The following is a 17070-nucleotide window of genomic DNA, read 5'->3' as shown; positions in this document are numbered from 1 at the left end:
TACTTTTGTTATTTTGTTAATTTAATCACGTTAGGCTACTTGAAACTTGTTCTTAATTATATATCTACTTCAAAATTTGTATTCATGTAAATATTTGCAAAAATGGAAATTTATGTTAATAGTTTTTGCAAAGATTTCAGTATCCATTAAATTTGAGTGCAAACCTGTAAAATAAATTCAAATTTACTTTGATGCTTTCATCGGTCCCTATTTCAAAAAGTAAATAAAATAAGCCCTTGCAGCTGTAGAACGAAAATATGTAACATTCCTCATGGCTAGCTGAATTCATAGCTACTGACTGTATTAAAGATTCCTATCTATTTTTATTTGGATTGTTCTGTCATTGTGTTATCGAATCTGGGAAGTTTTGTGCTAGCCTAGGGTGGAATTATGAGCTTTAAAGTTCGGATACAAAATCTCTTATCGAAAGCCACGAAATTAAACCAATTTAAACCAACATAACCGTTTTGGTTTTGGTTTCGGTCATCGAAAATATGTATTGTTTCGGGCTTGAAGTAAAAAAATAAAGCCCTGCAAGTTATGGGTTCTGCGCTAGATTTGGACAACCCTCTGATGAGAACTCTTTTCTCAGAAGATCACCATAACCAACGTTTAAAGGACTATGATTTTAAAGACAATGATTTGGGGACCTGGAACGTCGGAACTTTTTTAGGTGATAGTACCGATTCCGCATGTTTCGGTTGGTTAATATCCTCGTCAAAGCAAAGGCCGTTGAGCAACACCATGAGCTCAGTCAGAATTGGGAAGGACCTCTCCGAGCCGTTCGAAACTAAACGAGTTTTCAGACAGGGTAACCCGCTATCGTGCGATTTCTTTAATTTGATGCTGGAGAAAATTATATTAGCTGCAGAAGTTAACCGCACTGGAACAATATTCTATAAAAGCGTGCAATTACTGGCCTATGCTGATGACATTGATATAATCGGCCTAAACACCCGCGCCGTTAGTTCTGCTTATTGCAAACTGGAAAAGCAAGCAGTAAAGATGGGTTTGATGGTGAATGAGGACAAAACGAAGTACCTGCTGTCATGCAGCAAAGAGTCAGCGCATACGCGCCTTGGCAACCACGCTACTGTTGGCAGCCATAATTTCGAAATAGTAAAAGACTTCGTTTATTTGGGAACCAGCATCAACACTAGCAACAACATCAGCACTGAAATCCAGCCAAGAATCAATCTTGCCAATAAATGCTACTTTGGACTAGGTAGGCAATTGAAAAGTAAAGTCCTCTCTCGGCGAATGAAAATCATACTCTACAAGTCACTTATCGTACCCGTCCTGCTATATGTGGCAGAAGCATGGTCCATGATAACAGCAGATGAAGCGGCTTTGGGAGTGTTCGAGAGAAAAGTTCTTCGAAAGATTTATGGACCTCTACGCGTTGGCAATGGCGAGTACCGAAAAAGATTTAATGATGAGATGTACGAGCTATACGCAGACATCTACATATTCCAGCGAATTAAAACGCAGCAGCTGCGCTGGCTAGGCCATTTTATGCGAATGAAAGATGATGCTCCAGCCAAGAAAGTGTTTCTATCGGAACCCGCCTATGGAAGCAGAGGTAGGCCCCCACTCCGTTGGAAGTACCAGGTGGAAAACGATATAAACTTCCTTGACCAATTGGCGCCGGTTGGCGGAGCGAAGGAGCGACTGGCGCCATACCGTTTAGACGGTTAAGCGCCAATTAAGTAAGTAAGTAAGCAAAGCAAAAGCCGACTTCACCACCATACAGAAATCATGATAGACGGGACAAGGCAAAAGAATGATAGCGCCTTGCGACGGCAACCACAGTGGTCATATGGACAAATGTGCAATTTGGAGCCCAAGTAATGGCAGTGTAGTGGGAAAGAAAATTCGCCGCCAAGTACTGTATATGAGTGGCTCTCCGCGATCCGCATCAAGGTTTAGTTACCATTTATATGCGCTTAAGCACGAATAGACGATGCGGATGAAAAAATATAAGGTTTTCTTCTATGAAATACTGTAAAAAAATAAGATGGCTGCCCCGCCACGATATTAAAATCATGCTGGCCTACAGTCGGAAAATTTGCTCTACACGGTCGTTTGCAGTAAGAGGTTCCAGCATAAGAGGATACAACTAGCTACTTGGCTGTCTTCTGATCGAAGAAACCAAATCAATGACGTCGTAGTCGCCGGCTGCATGAATAGGTCCAATGTCATTGATGTACGCACTCTACGAGGTCCAAGCATTGTCTCGGACCACTACGACCAAAAAACAAACAGTTGATGGGAAAAGTACCGGACCATAGATTTTCAGCGAGCCCGCAAAAAAAAAAACTGGTACGATGAGGAATGTCGTGCTGCCTTGGAAAAAGGGACGCTAACTATTGGGCCACGCTGCTGATGGGAGTGGAAACACGCGGTATATTTGAGCATTATCGTGATGCAAAGAAGGAGAAGCGACGCCTATTCAAGATAAAATAACATGAGACTGAACGTATTGAAGGCTGATAGGAGGATAAAAATTCTACCAAAAAAATCCGAGGCAGAAGCCTGCAGTAATGATAATGATGAGCAAGTAACTAACCTACATTTACTCATTTACTAGTTATCGTCGCTGAAAAAACTATAGGGTTCCAGCCTGTGTGAAAAGAAAGACGTCGCCTACAGATTTTGTTCTTACTTGAAGAGAAATGCTAATGACAACCTAATAACCAGCGTGCTTAAGTTATTTTGGGAACACTTCCCCTCATTGCTTGATAACAAGCGAGATGACGAACTGGTATACCAAACCATGACCACATCCCGGTAAGAAATAACGTACTACCCGGCGAGTTTCCGAAGAGTAGGTAATTGGCATTCATCAAACCTTAATTATGGCCGGACGTAAGCTTTACCCTAGATTGGAATGTAAAAGTGATCTTTCGCAGGAGAGGCGATCCGGAAAATCGAGCCAAATGCCTTGGAACTAATACGCTATATGAGAGTTATAATCTTTTATATTGTGTTATAGGTGAAAAAAAGAGGTCCAACGCTTTAAGGAGGTACGGAATCCCAGTTAGTCCACTAACAACCAGGCTTTGATGAAACGGACATTATACAGAAGGAAAAGTGGAATGAGGCTTGGCGTTCGTGAATGCATCCAATTAGCAAAAGCAATGACCGGCTTGTTTTTCTACGAGGAAACCAGAATCCAAAGAAAAGCATGTTGTTGTAAAAAAAATAAATGATTGCGTGTACATATGTAACTCAGCCAGTGAGCTGGGCAGATGCAGTACTTAGGCCACACTGGAAGTACTTTCAATGAACGGGTATGCTTAATTAAAAGATACTTGAGTTATATTTGAGCGGAAATAATTGTCGGTAAATAACTTTGCTTTTTCTATATAAAACAAAAAGAGTAATGATCGTCGAAACATTTTGTCATTTTCTAATATCTGCAACATTCAAAGGGTAAAGTGGCTATTTGCGAATGTTTGGGCCTTAGGCGGACCGAATGCCTGATAGATAACCAGTTCTTAGTCGCACTTTATGAATTTTCGCTGAGAAGCATTCCAAGGCAGGAATATACTCGAGCATGACTGGCAAGGGATGACCCTGCTTAGAATAATTTGTTCTAACTCAAAAAACTCTTTTCTAAAGATTCTGATAACAGCTTATGATTTCGCAAATTTTTCGGGAAAAATGTTGAAGCGAATATCGGAATCTTGCGAGATACTCGTAAGGCTCGCGATCTTCTCGATATTAAATTTAAGCGCTACATTTGCAGTACTACTATATACATATACCATTTCTTCTCGAACACAAGCGACAATTTCGAAAAAAAAAATTGTAAGCTATACATTTAAAACTGTCAATTGAACAACTAAACTGAATAGCGAGAAGCTTGTGAGCCTCTAAGTGTTTTACAGATTCGAAAATCTCGTGGGAAGCCAAATTCTCCAGTCTCGAAATTCTCGCTTATGCTCGGGTTGAAATCGTGAGCCCTACATATAATGCAGGCAGTGCAGCTACTAAACTGAAAGAAGAGAAGGTCGCGAGCTTTACGGGTATTTCGAGAAACTTGCGAGAAGCCAAGTTCTCGATTTCTGGAGCCTCGAAATTCTCGCTTGTGTTCGAAAAGAAATTGCAAACTCTTATATTGATATTGCTTACCTTACTACTTATATTAATTTTGTTTATTTTAACTTTATACTCGGCTTAATTTATTTTATCTTCTCAACAATCATAGCATCTTACAGGACAAAGAAAATATAGTCTGATTTAACAATGATAGAATCACGAAACCCTTCAGGGGTTTATGATTATCTTCTCATAAATAAGGTTCTCTATGACAGGAAATAAGGAAAGGAATCCAAAACCTTTATAGGGCTTTAAGATTACATTCTCATAAAGACGGTTCTTCTGGAACATGATATAAGGAAAAGGATACAAAAAGTAGTAAATTGTAAAAAAGTGTATATCTTACTTGTAATAACGCTATGACCAGCTGTATGGGTCCACACCGCACCACCACAGAACCGATGGTGGTAGCACGTAATCCAACACCACCGCCCGCATTACCACCACCACCAAATCCATCACCACTGGCCAAACTTATATCCGATGTGTTAATAGCTGTGGCATTTGTTGAATGGCTATAACCGGCTGTAGCTAAAGCATTTGTACTGGAGGGACCAGTAAATAAACCATGAGCACCACTGGCGCTGGGTGTTGGCGAAGCGGAAGACGATAGGGTGGGGTAATTATAGTTATCTTGCTGTTGTCGATGTGCAGAGGGTGTATTCGAGATATTCGAACCGGAATATAGTGATGACATCGATGAGTCCAATGTGCGATGACGTTCCATGTTTATTTCTTAGTTTTATGTGGAATTTTGTATTCTTTTTTTCTGCTTCGCAGAAGGTGCTGTTACTTACTGCCTCGCGGTAGTCAACAGCTGTTGCTGCTAGTTCGTTGCCGCTGCGGCTATTCAAAATTGCGCGTTTATTTTGTGTGTGTGTACGTTGTTGTTCTTTTTATTTATATTTTTTTGTTGCTTTTTTGTACTTGTTTTCTTTTTTTTTACTGTTACTGGCGATTTACTTTGCTTATGCTACGGTGTTTTTCATGCTGACTTTTCAAATGCTTTTCTTATGTTGTTATTATTATTGTTGTTGCTGTTTTATATTGATATCTTTCACTGCTGTCGATAATTTTTACTTTGGGGTGTGGGTGTTTTCGTGTATTTTCAAATTATTTCTTTGTTTTAAATTTTCACAGCTTTTAATCGAATTATTTTATTTTTTCTATAAAAGAAAATTATTGAATTTCTAATAAAGTATTTTATTTAACTGATGTTAAAATCACAGTTATTTTACACACCAAATACTCGCTATTTCTTTACAAAAAAAATACATATGTATTTTTTAAATTTTTAATTTTATTACTTTTATTTTTATTTATTAAAACAATTTGCATAAACTTTTTCGTTCGCTTATTTTTTCTCAATTTTTCATAATCGCAAAAAATCGTCTAGAAATCGTTAAAAAACAAAGTGTTGTATAAATTATTCGCCGTTTTAATGCTATAGACGTTTCCCTAGATTTTCGAATTATTGCACTACATTTCAAATGTTCGCGCTTTCGCCGCTCTCGTACGTCTGTCTGGGTACAATTCAGCAGCAATCATCTAGAGCTGCCGCTGTTAGTCTAGCGCACGTTCGCAGTGCTCATTCACCAAAATAAAAATGTATAAAAAACGAAAACAATAACAAAAACAAATAAACAATAAACAAAAAATCAAATGCTATTAACACAAAAACGTTCGCATGAATTCATGCTTTTGTGAAAAGAGAAAAAAAAACAGCACTAACTTTTTCGCGCTCCCTCACATTCTATTCATGTACACATTTCTATCTAGCAATTATTTTGCGCACGTACATCTCTTACTATACCATTGAAGTATACCCAATAAACACAATGGCTTCTCCGAGAACTCGGGACTATCTCCCTTCTCTCATACAAGAGTGTCAAATGAAAAATGTCATCAGTGGCCCATGGCGGAACTATACAAGGTGGTAGCATGGTGAAATACCTACAAACATAAATAAAAGTCCCATGTACTTTATTTTTGTAAAGTCGATGGACTAATGTCAAAATCGTACTACCCGGGAAGTTGATGTATCAAATCAAATAAAAAAAGTAAACAATCAGCTGTCCCGTGCTGCCACCTTGTATATTTCCGCCATGAGTGGCCCTTGCTATTTTGAGAATCTGGCTTACTGGTGCATAGTGCCGTTACCTCTTTGGCGATTCCGACATTTTCACTTTCGCTTAACGCGATATATCACCGAGGGTATTTCGGGCGAACTTCTTTTCCAATTCGGGTTGTCATACTTTTAAATTGTTTCTACAAATTGGCGGGACGGGAGTTACATGGGATTCAAGGGGTTGTGTAGCGCAATATATAGCTTCTCCAACCCAATTGTCAACCTCACCTTCGAGCGGCGAATCCCGTTTCACTAACAGACGAGGCTCTGGCGACCCCAAGCTCCTCATGGAACTTGGTGGTGGGGAGGGAGGGATGGCCTGAAGATTTAATGTGGCCATATAAATCGTTCCCGAGATGGTCGGGCCAGCACCTTAATGGTGCTGTGTTACCGGAGCGTATCGGATCTGTATCCGACAAAGGACCATCACATCGATAACGCTCCCCAAAACCTTCGGGGAGTAACCTAATCGCTACAACAACAACAACAACAACAACAACAACGGGAGTTACATATTTTATGCCCACTCCGAACGGCATCAGCAAGTATGTAGATGGATTTTCGTTCAGAAGCGTTTCATGGCATAAATACACTCGGAGGATTTTTCAAAGCAGTTTCGAGGGTAAATTTTTATTTATGTCTTTCAAAAGAATGTCATGGTATATTAAGTCCGGCACAAGTCTCAAAACTGTAGGCCCTTAAAGGAGAAGAGATCGAACCATCAATAAACATACCGAAGTTATCAAGATGACGACTTAGTAGATTTAGTCATGCCATCTGTCCGTCTGTTCATCTATCCACATTTGAACGCAAACTAGACACTCTATTTTTGGGATATTTTGATGAAATTTGGTGAGTGGGTATATTCAGGTGTCCGACTGAATATTTGTAGAAACCGGTAGGATGAACCACTATAGCATATATCCCCCTAGTTTTCGGAAACTAGGTTTTTTTATATCTTCCTAAATTTATCAGAAAGCAACTTCAAATTTAAAAAATGTTCCGTCTTCGTTGAGGTATGCCCTTCTTAACAAAACTTTTAACTTATGACCTTTTTACTAGGACAGGTCAATATTGTTGTATGTAAAAATCTTATAGATCTGTGGTATGTGTAGTATATATTCTATACAACCTATTATTGAGATAAGAGAATCTCCGCAATTTTTCCCTGATTTTAACAGCTACATGTTTACCAGATGCTTGCATATATGCCCCACGTTATTGTCCGAAAAATTGCCAAGATCGATCATATATATAATATACATCTCATACAACCGATAAGAAGGTTTTTTCTTCCTAGAAGCTTTAAATTTCACAGGTATATTTGACATGCATTGTTGTCTGGGGAAAATTTAATCACATTATTTCAACTTAATTCATGCACAGCCGAAGACAGTATCGTCTTTACTTGTTTATAATTGAAAAAACCTTTTTCTGAAGGTATTTCTATTGCTTTCCTCGGGCCTTGAACCCAAAACATTTGGTGAGGAAGGTGAGCACGCCACCGTCACACCAAAAATTAAATATAGGGCATCAAACGAAAAAACAGTTCTGTTGAACGCACCTAAATGTATCCTTCACACTTTGGGTTAACATAGTGAAACATATGCACCACAGATGTGTTTTAATACGAAGAAGCGACAAATGGCATTTAGAGACCATCGATACAGTCAAACTACTGATTGGATAGAGGCACCTGTCTTAATACTAATACGATTGAAAGTTGGTAACGAATAGTCCCCAGCATGTGTGATAAATGTTGATAACCAGCAGATGAGTGAGGCATATACTTCTCACCTACCTAGAAGTAGATCGGGTTATCCACTACGTGGTATAGAGCTCATGTGACGTACTTCCGTAACCGATGTAAGGGAAAATTCGGTCTCACAAATACTGATTGGCAGATAAATCTCAAAAAACTTCCTCAGTTCGGATAAGACACAGTCGCTGTATGTTTTTGTCACACAATGAATGTAGGGTTTGACAAATGCTTCAAAGTTCATAGTCGGTTTGTCCATGATGACTTGAAATGGGCTTGAACTTGACATTTCTGCGACATGAAGAAGTTAAAACTAAAATTTAAAAAAATTGTTCACTGGGAACACATATATGTAGGGACAGTGCTTATAAGTATACTCATAGGCACATCTGTACCTCACCACCATCCCGTCTGGCCAACGCCATGGTATTCATCCCATCACCTACATATGTATGTGTGTACATATGGCATCACCATAAAACGCAATACAAATACAGAATTAAACAAACATTTACGCTCTAATATATGTAGAATTCACCAGAGTGTGATTCTCATTGGGACTCCCTTTGGCTACGAGCGGCTAGCTCCCAAGAGCAACTACTGTTACTGATCTTTCAGCGCTTTACTCTTGCCTCATAGAGAATTTTTATACTCAGTTGAGCAGAGCTCACAGAGTATATTAACTTTGATTGGATAACGGTTGGTTGTACAGGTATAAAGGAATCGAGATAGATATAGACTTCCATATATCAAAATCATCAGTATCGAAAAAAAATTTGATTGAGCCATGTCCGTCCGTCCGTCCGTCTGTCCGTTAACACGATAACTTGAGTAAATTTTGAGGTATCTTGATGAAATTTGGTATGTAGGTTCCTGGACACTCGTCTCAGATCGCTATTTAAAATGAACGATATCGTAGTATAACCACGCCCACTTTTTCGTTATCGAAAATTTCGAAAACCAGAAAAAATTCGATAATTCTTTGCCAAAGACAGACAAGGCGATGAAACTTGGTAGGTGTGTTGACCTTGTGACGCAAAATAGAAAATTAGTAAAATTTTAATTTAAAAAGTTTTTCAAGTTGTAATTTGGAAGTCGTTGAAGATATCATGATTAAATTTGGCAGGAACGTTACTCCTATTACTATATGTATGCTTAATAAAAATTAGCAAAATCAGAGAACGACCACGCCCACTTTAAAAAAAAAATTTTTTTAATCAAATTTTAACAAAACATTCAATATCTTTACAGTATATAAGTAAATTATGTCAACATTCGACTCCAGTAATGATATTGCGCAATAAAATACAAAAATAAAAGAAATTTCAAAACGGGCGTGGCTCCGCTCTTTTTCATTTAATTTGTCTAGGATACTTTTAATGCCATAAGTCGAATAAAAATTTACCAAATCCTTGTGAAATTTGGTAGGGGCTTAGGTTCTAGGACGATAACTGTTTTCTGTGAAAAAGGGCGAAATCGGTTGAAGCCACTACCAGTTTTTTTACACCGTCGTCCGTCTGTCCTTCCGCTCGGCCGTTAATACGATAACTTGAGCAAAAATCGTTATATCTTTACTAAACTCAGTTCTCGTACTTACCTGAACTTACTTTGTATTGGTGTAAAAAATGGACGAAATCCGACTATGACCACGTCCACTTTTTCGATATCGAAAGTTACGAAAAATTAAAAAAATGCCATAATTCTATACCAAATACGAAAAAAGGGATGAAACATGGTAATTGGATTGGTTTATTGACGCAAAATATAACTCTAGAAAAAACTTTGTAAAATGGGTGTGACACCTTACCATATTAAGTAGAAGTAAATGAAAAAGTTCTGCAGGGCGAAATCAAGGGCTTTGAATCTTGGCAGGAATACCGTTCGTGGTATTACATATATAAATAAATTAGCGGTACCCGACAGATGATGTTCTGGGTCACCCTGGTCCACATTTTGGTCGATATCTCGAAAACGCCTTCACATATACAACTACCACCATTCCCTTTTAAACCCCTCATTAATACCTTTCATTTGATACCCATATCGTACAAACAAATTCTAGGGTCAGCCCTCGTCCGCCATTATGGCGTTATCCCTAAATGGCGTCCACCTATAGAACTATTATCCACTCCCTCTTAAAATACTCTTTAATACCTTCCATTTGATACACATGTCATGCAAACACATTCCAGGGTTACCCTAGGTTCATTTTCCTACATGGTGATTTTCCCTTATTTTGTCTCCATAGCTCTCAACTGAGTATGTAATGTTCGGTTACACCCGAACTTAGCCTTCATTACTTGTTTGTTTTATAGCCACTGTTTTATTGCTTTTGACGAGACGCTGTTTGTTGCCTTTTTGTTTAGTTGATCTTTTCTTTGCTACATACGATGCGAGTTGTCTATTTTTATTCAAAATATGTAGTAGCTGTCGGCGTACTTTCATGCCAACAACAATGCTAACAAACAAATTCATTGTAGTTACGCAAATTTATTTCAAATAAAAAATATCAATACTCTTGTAGGTATCTTCGGGTACTCGTTTTGTTTGTGAAAGAATTAACAGTGGGGTATATGGTCTTGTGAAGTTTCCGAAATTTAGTGCGAACCGAGGGTAAACAGCCCTTCTTAGAAAGAGAAGAGGTGATCTTGTATAAGATTTTATTGCAAAAATTTGCAATGGAAGTCAATTTATAGGAGTTATAACCAGATTGGTGAAGGCATCAAGGTTTTGCCGATTTTTTATTTCAACAGGGATTGGAAAGTGTTTCTATCGGAACCCGCCTATGGAAGCAGAGGTAGAGGGCGGCCCCCACTCCGTTGGAAGGACCAGGTGGAAAACGATTTAAACTCCCTTGGTGTGACCAATTGGCGCCGGTTGGCGGAGCGAAGGAGCGACTGGCGCGCCTTGTTGGACGGCCATAACCGTTTAGACGGTTAAGCGCCAATTAAGTAAGTAAGTAAGTAAGTAAGATTGGACGATTGATGGCACGAGCTTATGTGACGCTCTCTTAACATTACGTTCGAATTTAGGAGGCCTGTTTCCATGCGTTATAGCACCGAGGCTATTTGATCAAGATCTATGATATTTGGTATATATAATATAGCAGTCCAAGCAGGTTTGCTCAAGGGAGATGTACAACCCGCTTTACCGTCATCCGCCACCCCGGCCCCCTTGCACATGTTTTATCATAAAAAATCTAATGCAAATCGATTTAGACCAGATGTGCCTTCCAGATATTCGTAAAAATCGGACAAGTTTTTAGCCTCCACCTACAAATTGTGTGCGAGCACCGACTGAGATTCATCAAAACAAGCAGTGATTCCGTTTTCGCTTGCATCTTGTGATCAAATTCTATGCTAAAACTTTTCTAACCACCCTTCATATACATATATACTACTAAGAAATGACCTTGACTGACCTAGACCAATGATATTTGATAGATGGGTCATATATATCCATGTCTAAGCAATTTTTGAAGTTCCTTCCTGTACTGATTGAACCATTTTTTCTTAATCGTAAAACGACTAGACCAAAAACATTTCGAATATGATTTACTTAGAAGAGTTTGTTGTAAATCTGAAAAAAGTATCTATATATCCATGTAAATATCGAGGTCTTAAGCCGACAACGATTCTAACCCTTTGAAGCATCCCATCCTCTCCTAACATTGGTGTCGCTAGAGCCTTGCATATTGTAGCAGATTTCGCCATACGTAAGTGAGGTTCACCATTGGGTTGGATATGATTTGAAGGTATAAAGTTTTGTATTGCACTATACCCTTTGAATCGAAACTTGTTTTCAGTTTCGCTCTTGATGATGTCTCAAATGAAATTCAAAATATCGATAATGATTTCAAGACCCCAGTGTTGGAGTAACAACACCCCAACCGTGATCCCGTACTATTCAACCATTGCTGAAGAAGAAAGCAGACTAGCTAGGGAGGCACGATGTACTCTAGCCCAACTTCATTCTAGATACTGTAACATATTTAATTCTTACTTGCCCAGAATCAGCCTTGACATAAGTAATGTATGCCTCGCATGCGATGTGTCCCCACATGACACCAACCATCTCTTCAATTGTAATGTTAAACCAATGCCTCTAGCAGCAGCATCGCTATGGACCATTTCACTATTGAAACTGCTAGTTTTCTTGAACTCCCGTTCGAGGACTTTGATGAGAATTTGTTAGTGGTCGCATTCATTGAGTGGACGCTTACACAACAACAACAACAGAGCCCAGTGTTGCAAAATTGGCGAATTTAAACTCTAATAAATTTAAACCCTGAAAAAAACCTAGGCATATAGCTATAGCTATATAAAAGTGTGGCTTTGTAACCCATTTGCAAGTGCCGCGACTTTCATCTGTTTCCGTGGAACCGTATCGAGTACAAATAGAAGCCTTCGTTCCCCCAACGGGTTAGGGGGTCAGAATATACCCGCGGTAGGTATGCCTGTCGTAGAAGGCGTCAAAATACCAGATTCAAGGCGCTGTGTAGCCCAACCCTTCAGGTTGACAGCGCAATATATATGTAGCTTCTCCAAACCCAATTGTCAACCTCACCTATCCGCGGCGAATCCTGTTTCACTAACAGAGGAGCCTCTGGCGACCACAAGCTGCTCATGGAACTTGGGGTGGGGAGGAAGGGATACCCTGAAGGTTTAATGTGGCCATATAAATCGTTCCCGAGATGGTCGGGCTAGCACCTAAATGGTGCTGTGTTACCGGAGCGTACCGGATCTGTATCCGGCAAAGGACCATCACATCGACAAGACTCCCCAAAGCCTTCGGGCAGCAAGCTTATCGCTACAACAACAACAGAATCCTTCGTTACTCTGGAGAGCAGCGGCGTTGGAACCTCAGAGCCTGACGCTTACTTCGTCAGGTTCCCATTTGAACTGCTTAAAAGCTTTTAAGCTTGTGAGTACATTGTCATTATGACTAAAATTATCGATATAAAATTATTCTTGCCGGTAATTTAAGAAATGTCCCTTTGCATTTAAAAGCATCCAAAATAATTTTTATCAATGAAAGATCGACTGCAAGTAAGTTTTTAACAACCGCTGTTAAAATATTGTCTTATGACGCTACAAAAGCTTTGAGGGCTTCAACCAATTATTTGGCCCCGCATCGCTATCGCATCAAATTGTAACTTGCAAAATTTTCTCTTACCTCATTCACTATATTTCGTAAAGACTGTATGTATACCAGACTTTAAATCGCAATATATAGAAGAGAAGATCTTCTTATAAGAAATATGTATGTTTCTCTTATGTATTACACATTTGCTTTACACATACTAAATTTTATTTGGCCAAAATCGCACAAAGAATTCAAGCGCCAAATCACAGCCAAAAAAAACTTTTAAGCCAAACACACACATATATATGTATAAGTATACATACTAGGGCGGGTCGATTTAAAAATCGCTCATTGCTCTGTGAAAATCGTATTCTAGGGATCAAAATAAGAAACTTTGCCGAAGGAACCATACCTCTAAAACGAATTCTGATGTCCCCCCTTTGGGTCGAACTTTTGGGTAGGGGCAATTTCAATTCTACCTGCTGTGTCTTGTGGTGGCTTAAATAAAACAGCACAAGCAATTTTACGATCTGCTATTGTGTCACAGTGATCCCTTCATTTTTTTTAAACGGTTGAATAAAAAACCCACACAACTATGTTTACGACATGCAAATGCATCACAGTGATGCCTTGGTTTTAAAAGGGTTGTAAAAACGCTTATTTCTAATAATTTTTTTTAATTTTTTCTATTACTAAGTTAAATTCATTTTTTCATTTACATATGTTCTGACTAAATAAATTTCTAAAGAGAACAAGTAAGGAAGGTTAAGTTCGGGTGTAACCGAACATTACATACTCAGTTGAGAGCTATGGTGGCAACATAAGGGAAAATAACCATGTAGGAAAATGAACCGAGGGTAACCCTGGAATGTGTTTGTATGACATGTGTATCAAATGGAAGGTATTAAAGAGTATTTTAAGAGGGAGTGGGCAATAGTTCTATAGGTGGACGCCATTTAGGGATATCGCCATAAAGGTGGATCAGGGTTGACTCTAGAATTTGTTTGTACGATATTGGTATCAAATGAAAGGTGTTAATGAGTATTTTAAAAGGGAGTGGTCCTTATTTCCATAGGTGGACGCCGTTTCGTGATATCGCCATAAAGGGGACCACGGGTGACTCTAGAATGCGTTTGTACAATATGGGTGTCAAACGAAAGGTATTAATGAGTATTTTAAGAGGGCGTGGGCCTTAGTTCTATATGTGGACGCCTTTTCGAGATATCGCCATAAAGGTGGACCAGGGGTGACTCTAGAATTTGTACTATATGGGTATCAAATGAAAGGTGTTAATGAGTATTTTAAAGGGGAGTGGGCGTTAGTTCTATAGGTAGACGCCTTTTCGGAATATCGTTATAAAAGTGGACCAAGGTTGACTCTAGAATGCGTTTGTACAATATGGGTATCAAACGAAAGGTGTTAATAAGTGTTTTAAAAGGGAGTGGGCCTTAGTTATATGGGTGGACGCCTTTTCGGGATATCGCCATAAACGTGGACCAGGAGTGACTCTAGAATGCGTTTGTACAATATGGGTATCAAATGAAAGGTTGTAATGAGTATTTTAAAAGAGAGTGGGCTTTAGTTCTATAGGTGGACGCCTTTTCGAGATATCGCCGTAAAGGTGGACCAGGGGTGACTCTAGAATGCATTTGTACAATATGGGTATCAAAGGAAAGGTTTTAATGAGTATTTTAAAAGAGAGTGGGCCTTAGTTCCATAGGTGGATGCCTTTTCGAGATATCGCCATAAAGGTGGGCCAGGGGTGACTCTAGAATTTTTTTGTACGATATGGGTATCAAATGAAAGGTGTTAATGAGTACTTTAAAAAGGAGTGGGCCTTAGTTCTATATGTGGACGCCTTTTCGAGATATCGCCATAAACGTGGACCAGGGGTGACTCTAGAATGTGTTTGTACGATATGGGTATCAAATTAAAAGTATCAATGAGGGTTTTAAAGGGAGTTGCCCTTAGTTGTATATGTGAAGGCGTTTTCAAGATATCGGCCAAAATGTGGACCATGGTGATCCAGAACTTCATCTGTCGGGTACCGCTAATTTATTTATATATGTAATACCACGAACAGTATTCTTTCCAAGATTCCAAGGGCTTTTGATTTCGCCGTCCAAAACTTTTTCATTTTCTTCTACTTAATATGGTAGGTGTCACACCCATTTTACCAAGTTTTTTTCTAAAGTTATATTTTGCGTCAATAGACCAATACAATTACCATGTTTCATCCCTTTTTCCGTATTTGGTATATAATTATGGCATTTTTTTCATTTTTCGTAATTATCGATATCGAAAAAGTGGGCGTGGTCATAGTCGGATTTCGGCCATTTTTTACACCAATACAAAGTGAGTTCAGATAAGTATGCGAACTGAGTTTAGTAAAGATATATCGATGTTTGCTCAAGTTATCGTGTTAAAGGCTGAGCGGAAGGACAGACGGTCGACTGTGTATAAAAACTGGGCGCGGCTTCAACCGATTTCGCCCTTTTTCACAGAAAACAGTTATCGTCCTAGAATCTAAGCCTCTACCAAATTTCACAAGGATTGGTAAATTTTTGTTCGACTTATGGCATTAAAAGTATCCTAGACAAATTAAATCAAAAAGGGCGGAGCCACGCCCATTTTGAAATTTTCTTTTATTTTTGTATTTTGTTGCACCATATTATTACTGAAGTTGAATGTTGGCATAATTTACTTATATACTGTAAAGATATTAACTTTTCTTTTAAAATTTGAATTAAAAAATTTTTGTTTAAAAAGTGAGCGTGGTCGTTCTCCGATCTTGCTAATTTTTAGTAAGCAGACATATAGTGATAAGAGTAACGTTCCTGCCAAATTTCATCATGATATCTTCAACGACTGCCAAATAACAGCTTGCAAAACTTCTAAATTACCTTCTTTTAAAAGTGGGCGGTACCACGCCCATTGTCCAAAATTTTACTATTTTTCTATTCTGCGTCATAAGTTCAACTAACTTCAAGTTTCATCGCTTAATCCGTATTTGGTAATGAATTATCGCACTTTTTCGATTTTTCGAAATTTTTGATATCGAAAAAGTGGGCGTGGATATTGTCCGATATCGTTCATTTTAAATAGAGATCTGAGATGAGTGCCCAGGAACCTACGTACCAAATTTCATCAAGATACCTCAAAATATACTCAAGTTATCGTGTTAACGGACAGACGGACGGACGGACGGACGGACGAGCATGGCTCAATCGAATTTTTTTTCGATACTGATGATTTTGATATATGGAAATCTATATCTATCTCGATTCTTTTATACCTGTACAACCAACCGTTATCCAATCAAAGTTAATATACTCTGTGAGCTCTGCTGAACTGAGTATAAAGATAAACTCCAAAAAGAAAAAACATAGGCATTTCAAAGTGGGATTTTTCAAAATTTGCCCCTACGACCCAAAGAGGAGCGACATCAGAATTAGTTTTAGAGGAATGGTTCCTTCGGCAAAGTTTCTTATTTGAATCCCTAGAATACGATTTTCACAGAGCAATGAGCGATTTTTTTGCCTCCCCACAAATCGACCCAGCCTAATACATACATATGTATATGTGCAAGTTTAATCTTTTTAGTTTCCTTCAATATCTTGTGTTCTCTAGCGTTATTTTACGTCTGCTAATTTGTTTTAGGAATTTAGGTTTTTGTGCATTTTACTTAAGCTCTATTGACTAATTGTAAAGAAAATTAGGCAACTGAACCATCTGTGAGACAATGAACGAACATTAGAAGCATGCGCAAAGAAAATGGATCACTTGAAAGATTTAAAATCAGACATACTACATATGTATATATATGTAATGTACGTGTAATCGGCTAAAACGTTTCGTTTCGGGGTAAACATGTGGGCCAGAATATTTGACAAAATACGCATAAAGTATGACCAATATATCGAACTAACTGTTACCCGGCGCCTTGCTGTTGCAGTGAACTAATTCACAAATCGGTTTTTATCACCCAACCTCG

At 38.6% G+C, this 17070-nt stretch overlaps 1 protein-coding gene across 4 annotated transcripts in view; it reads right to left on the bottom strand.

Annotated features, from left to right (window-relative positions):
* The window catches only part of zormin, a 320772-nt gene extending 315119 nt beyond the window's left edge, over window positions 1-5653 (bottom strand). For 3 of the 4 annotated variants that reach the window (XM_067788670.1, XM_067788671.1, XM_067788673.1), the window contains exon 1: window positions 4451-5636. In XM_067788670.1, coding sequence (XP_067644771.1) covers window positions 4451-4831 — 381 coding nt within the window. In that variant the 5' untranslated portion in view covers window positions 4832-5636. Of the gene's footprint in view, window positions 1-4450 lie in introns of all 4 variants that reach the window. The other variant, XM_067788672.1, reaches the window with a different exon arrangement.
* Window positions 5654-17070: the final 11417 nt, after the last annotated feature.

Source organism: Eurosta solidaginis, chromosome 5 (genome assembly GCF_040869045.1).
Source record: "Eurosta solidaginis isolate ZX-2024a chromosome 5, ASM4086904v1, whole genome shotgun sequence".
In the NCBI taxonomy this organism is placed as follows: domain Eukaryota; kingdom Metazoa; phylum Arthropoda; class Insecta; order Diptera; family Tephritidae; genus Eurosta; species Eurosta solidaginis.
This window is presented reverse-complemented; position numbering and strand designations above follow the sequence as displayed.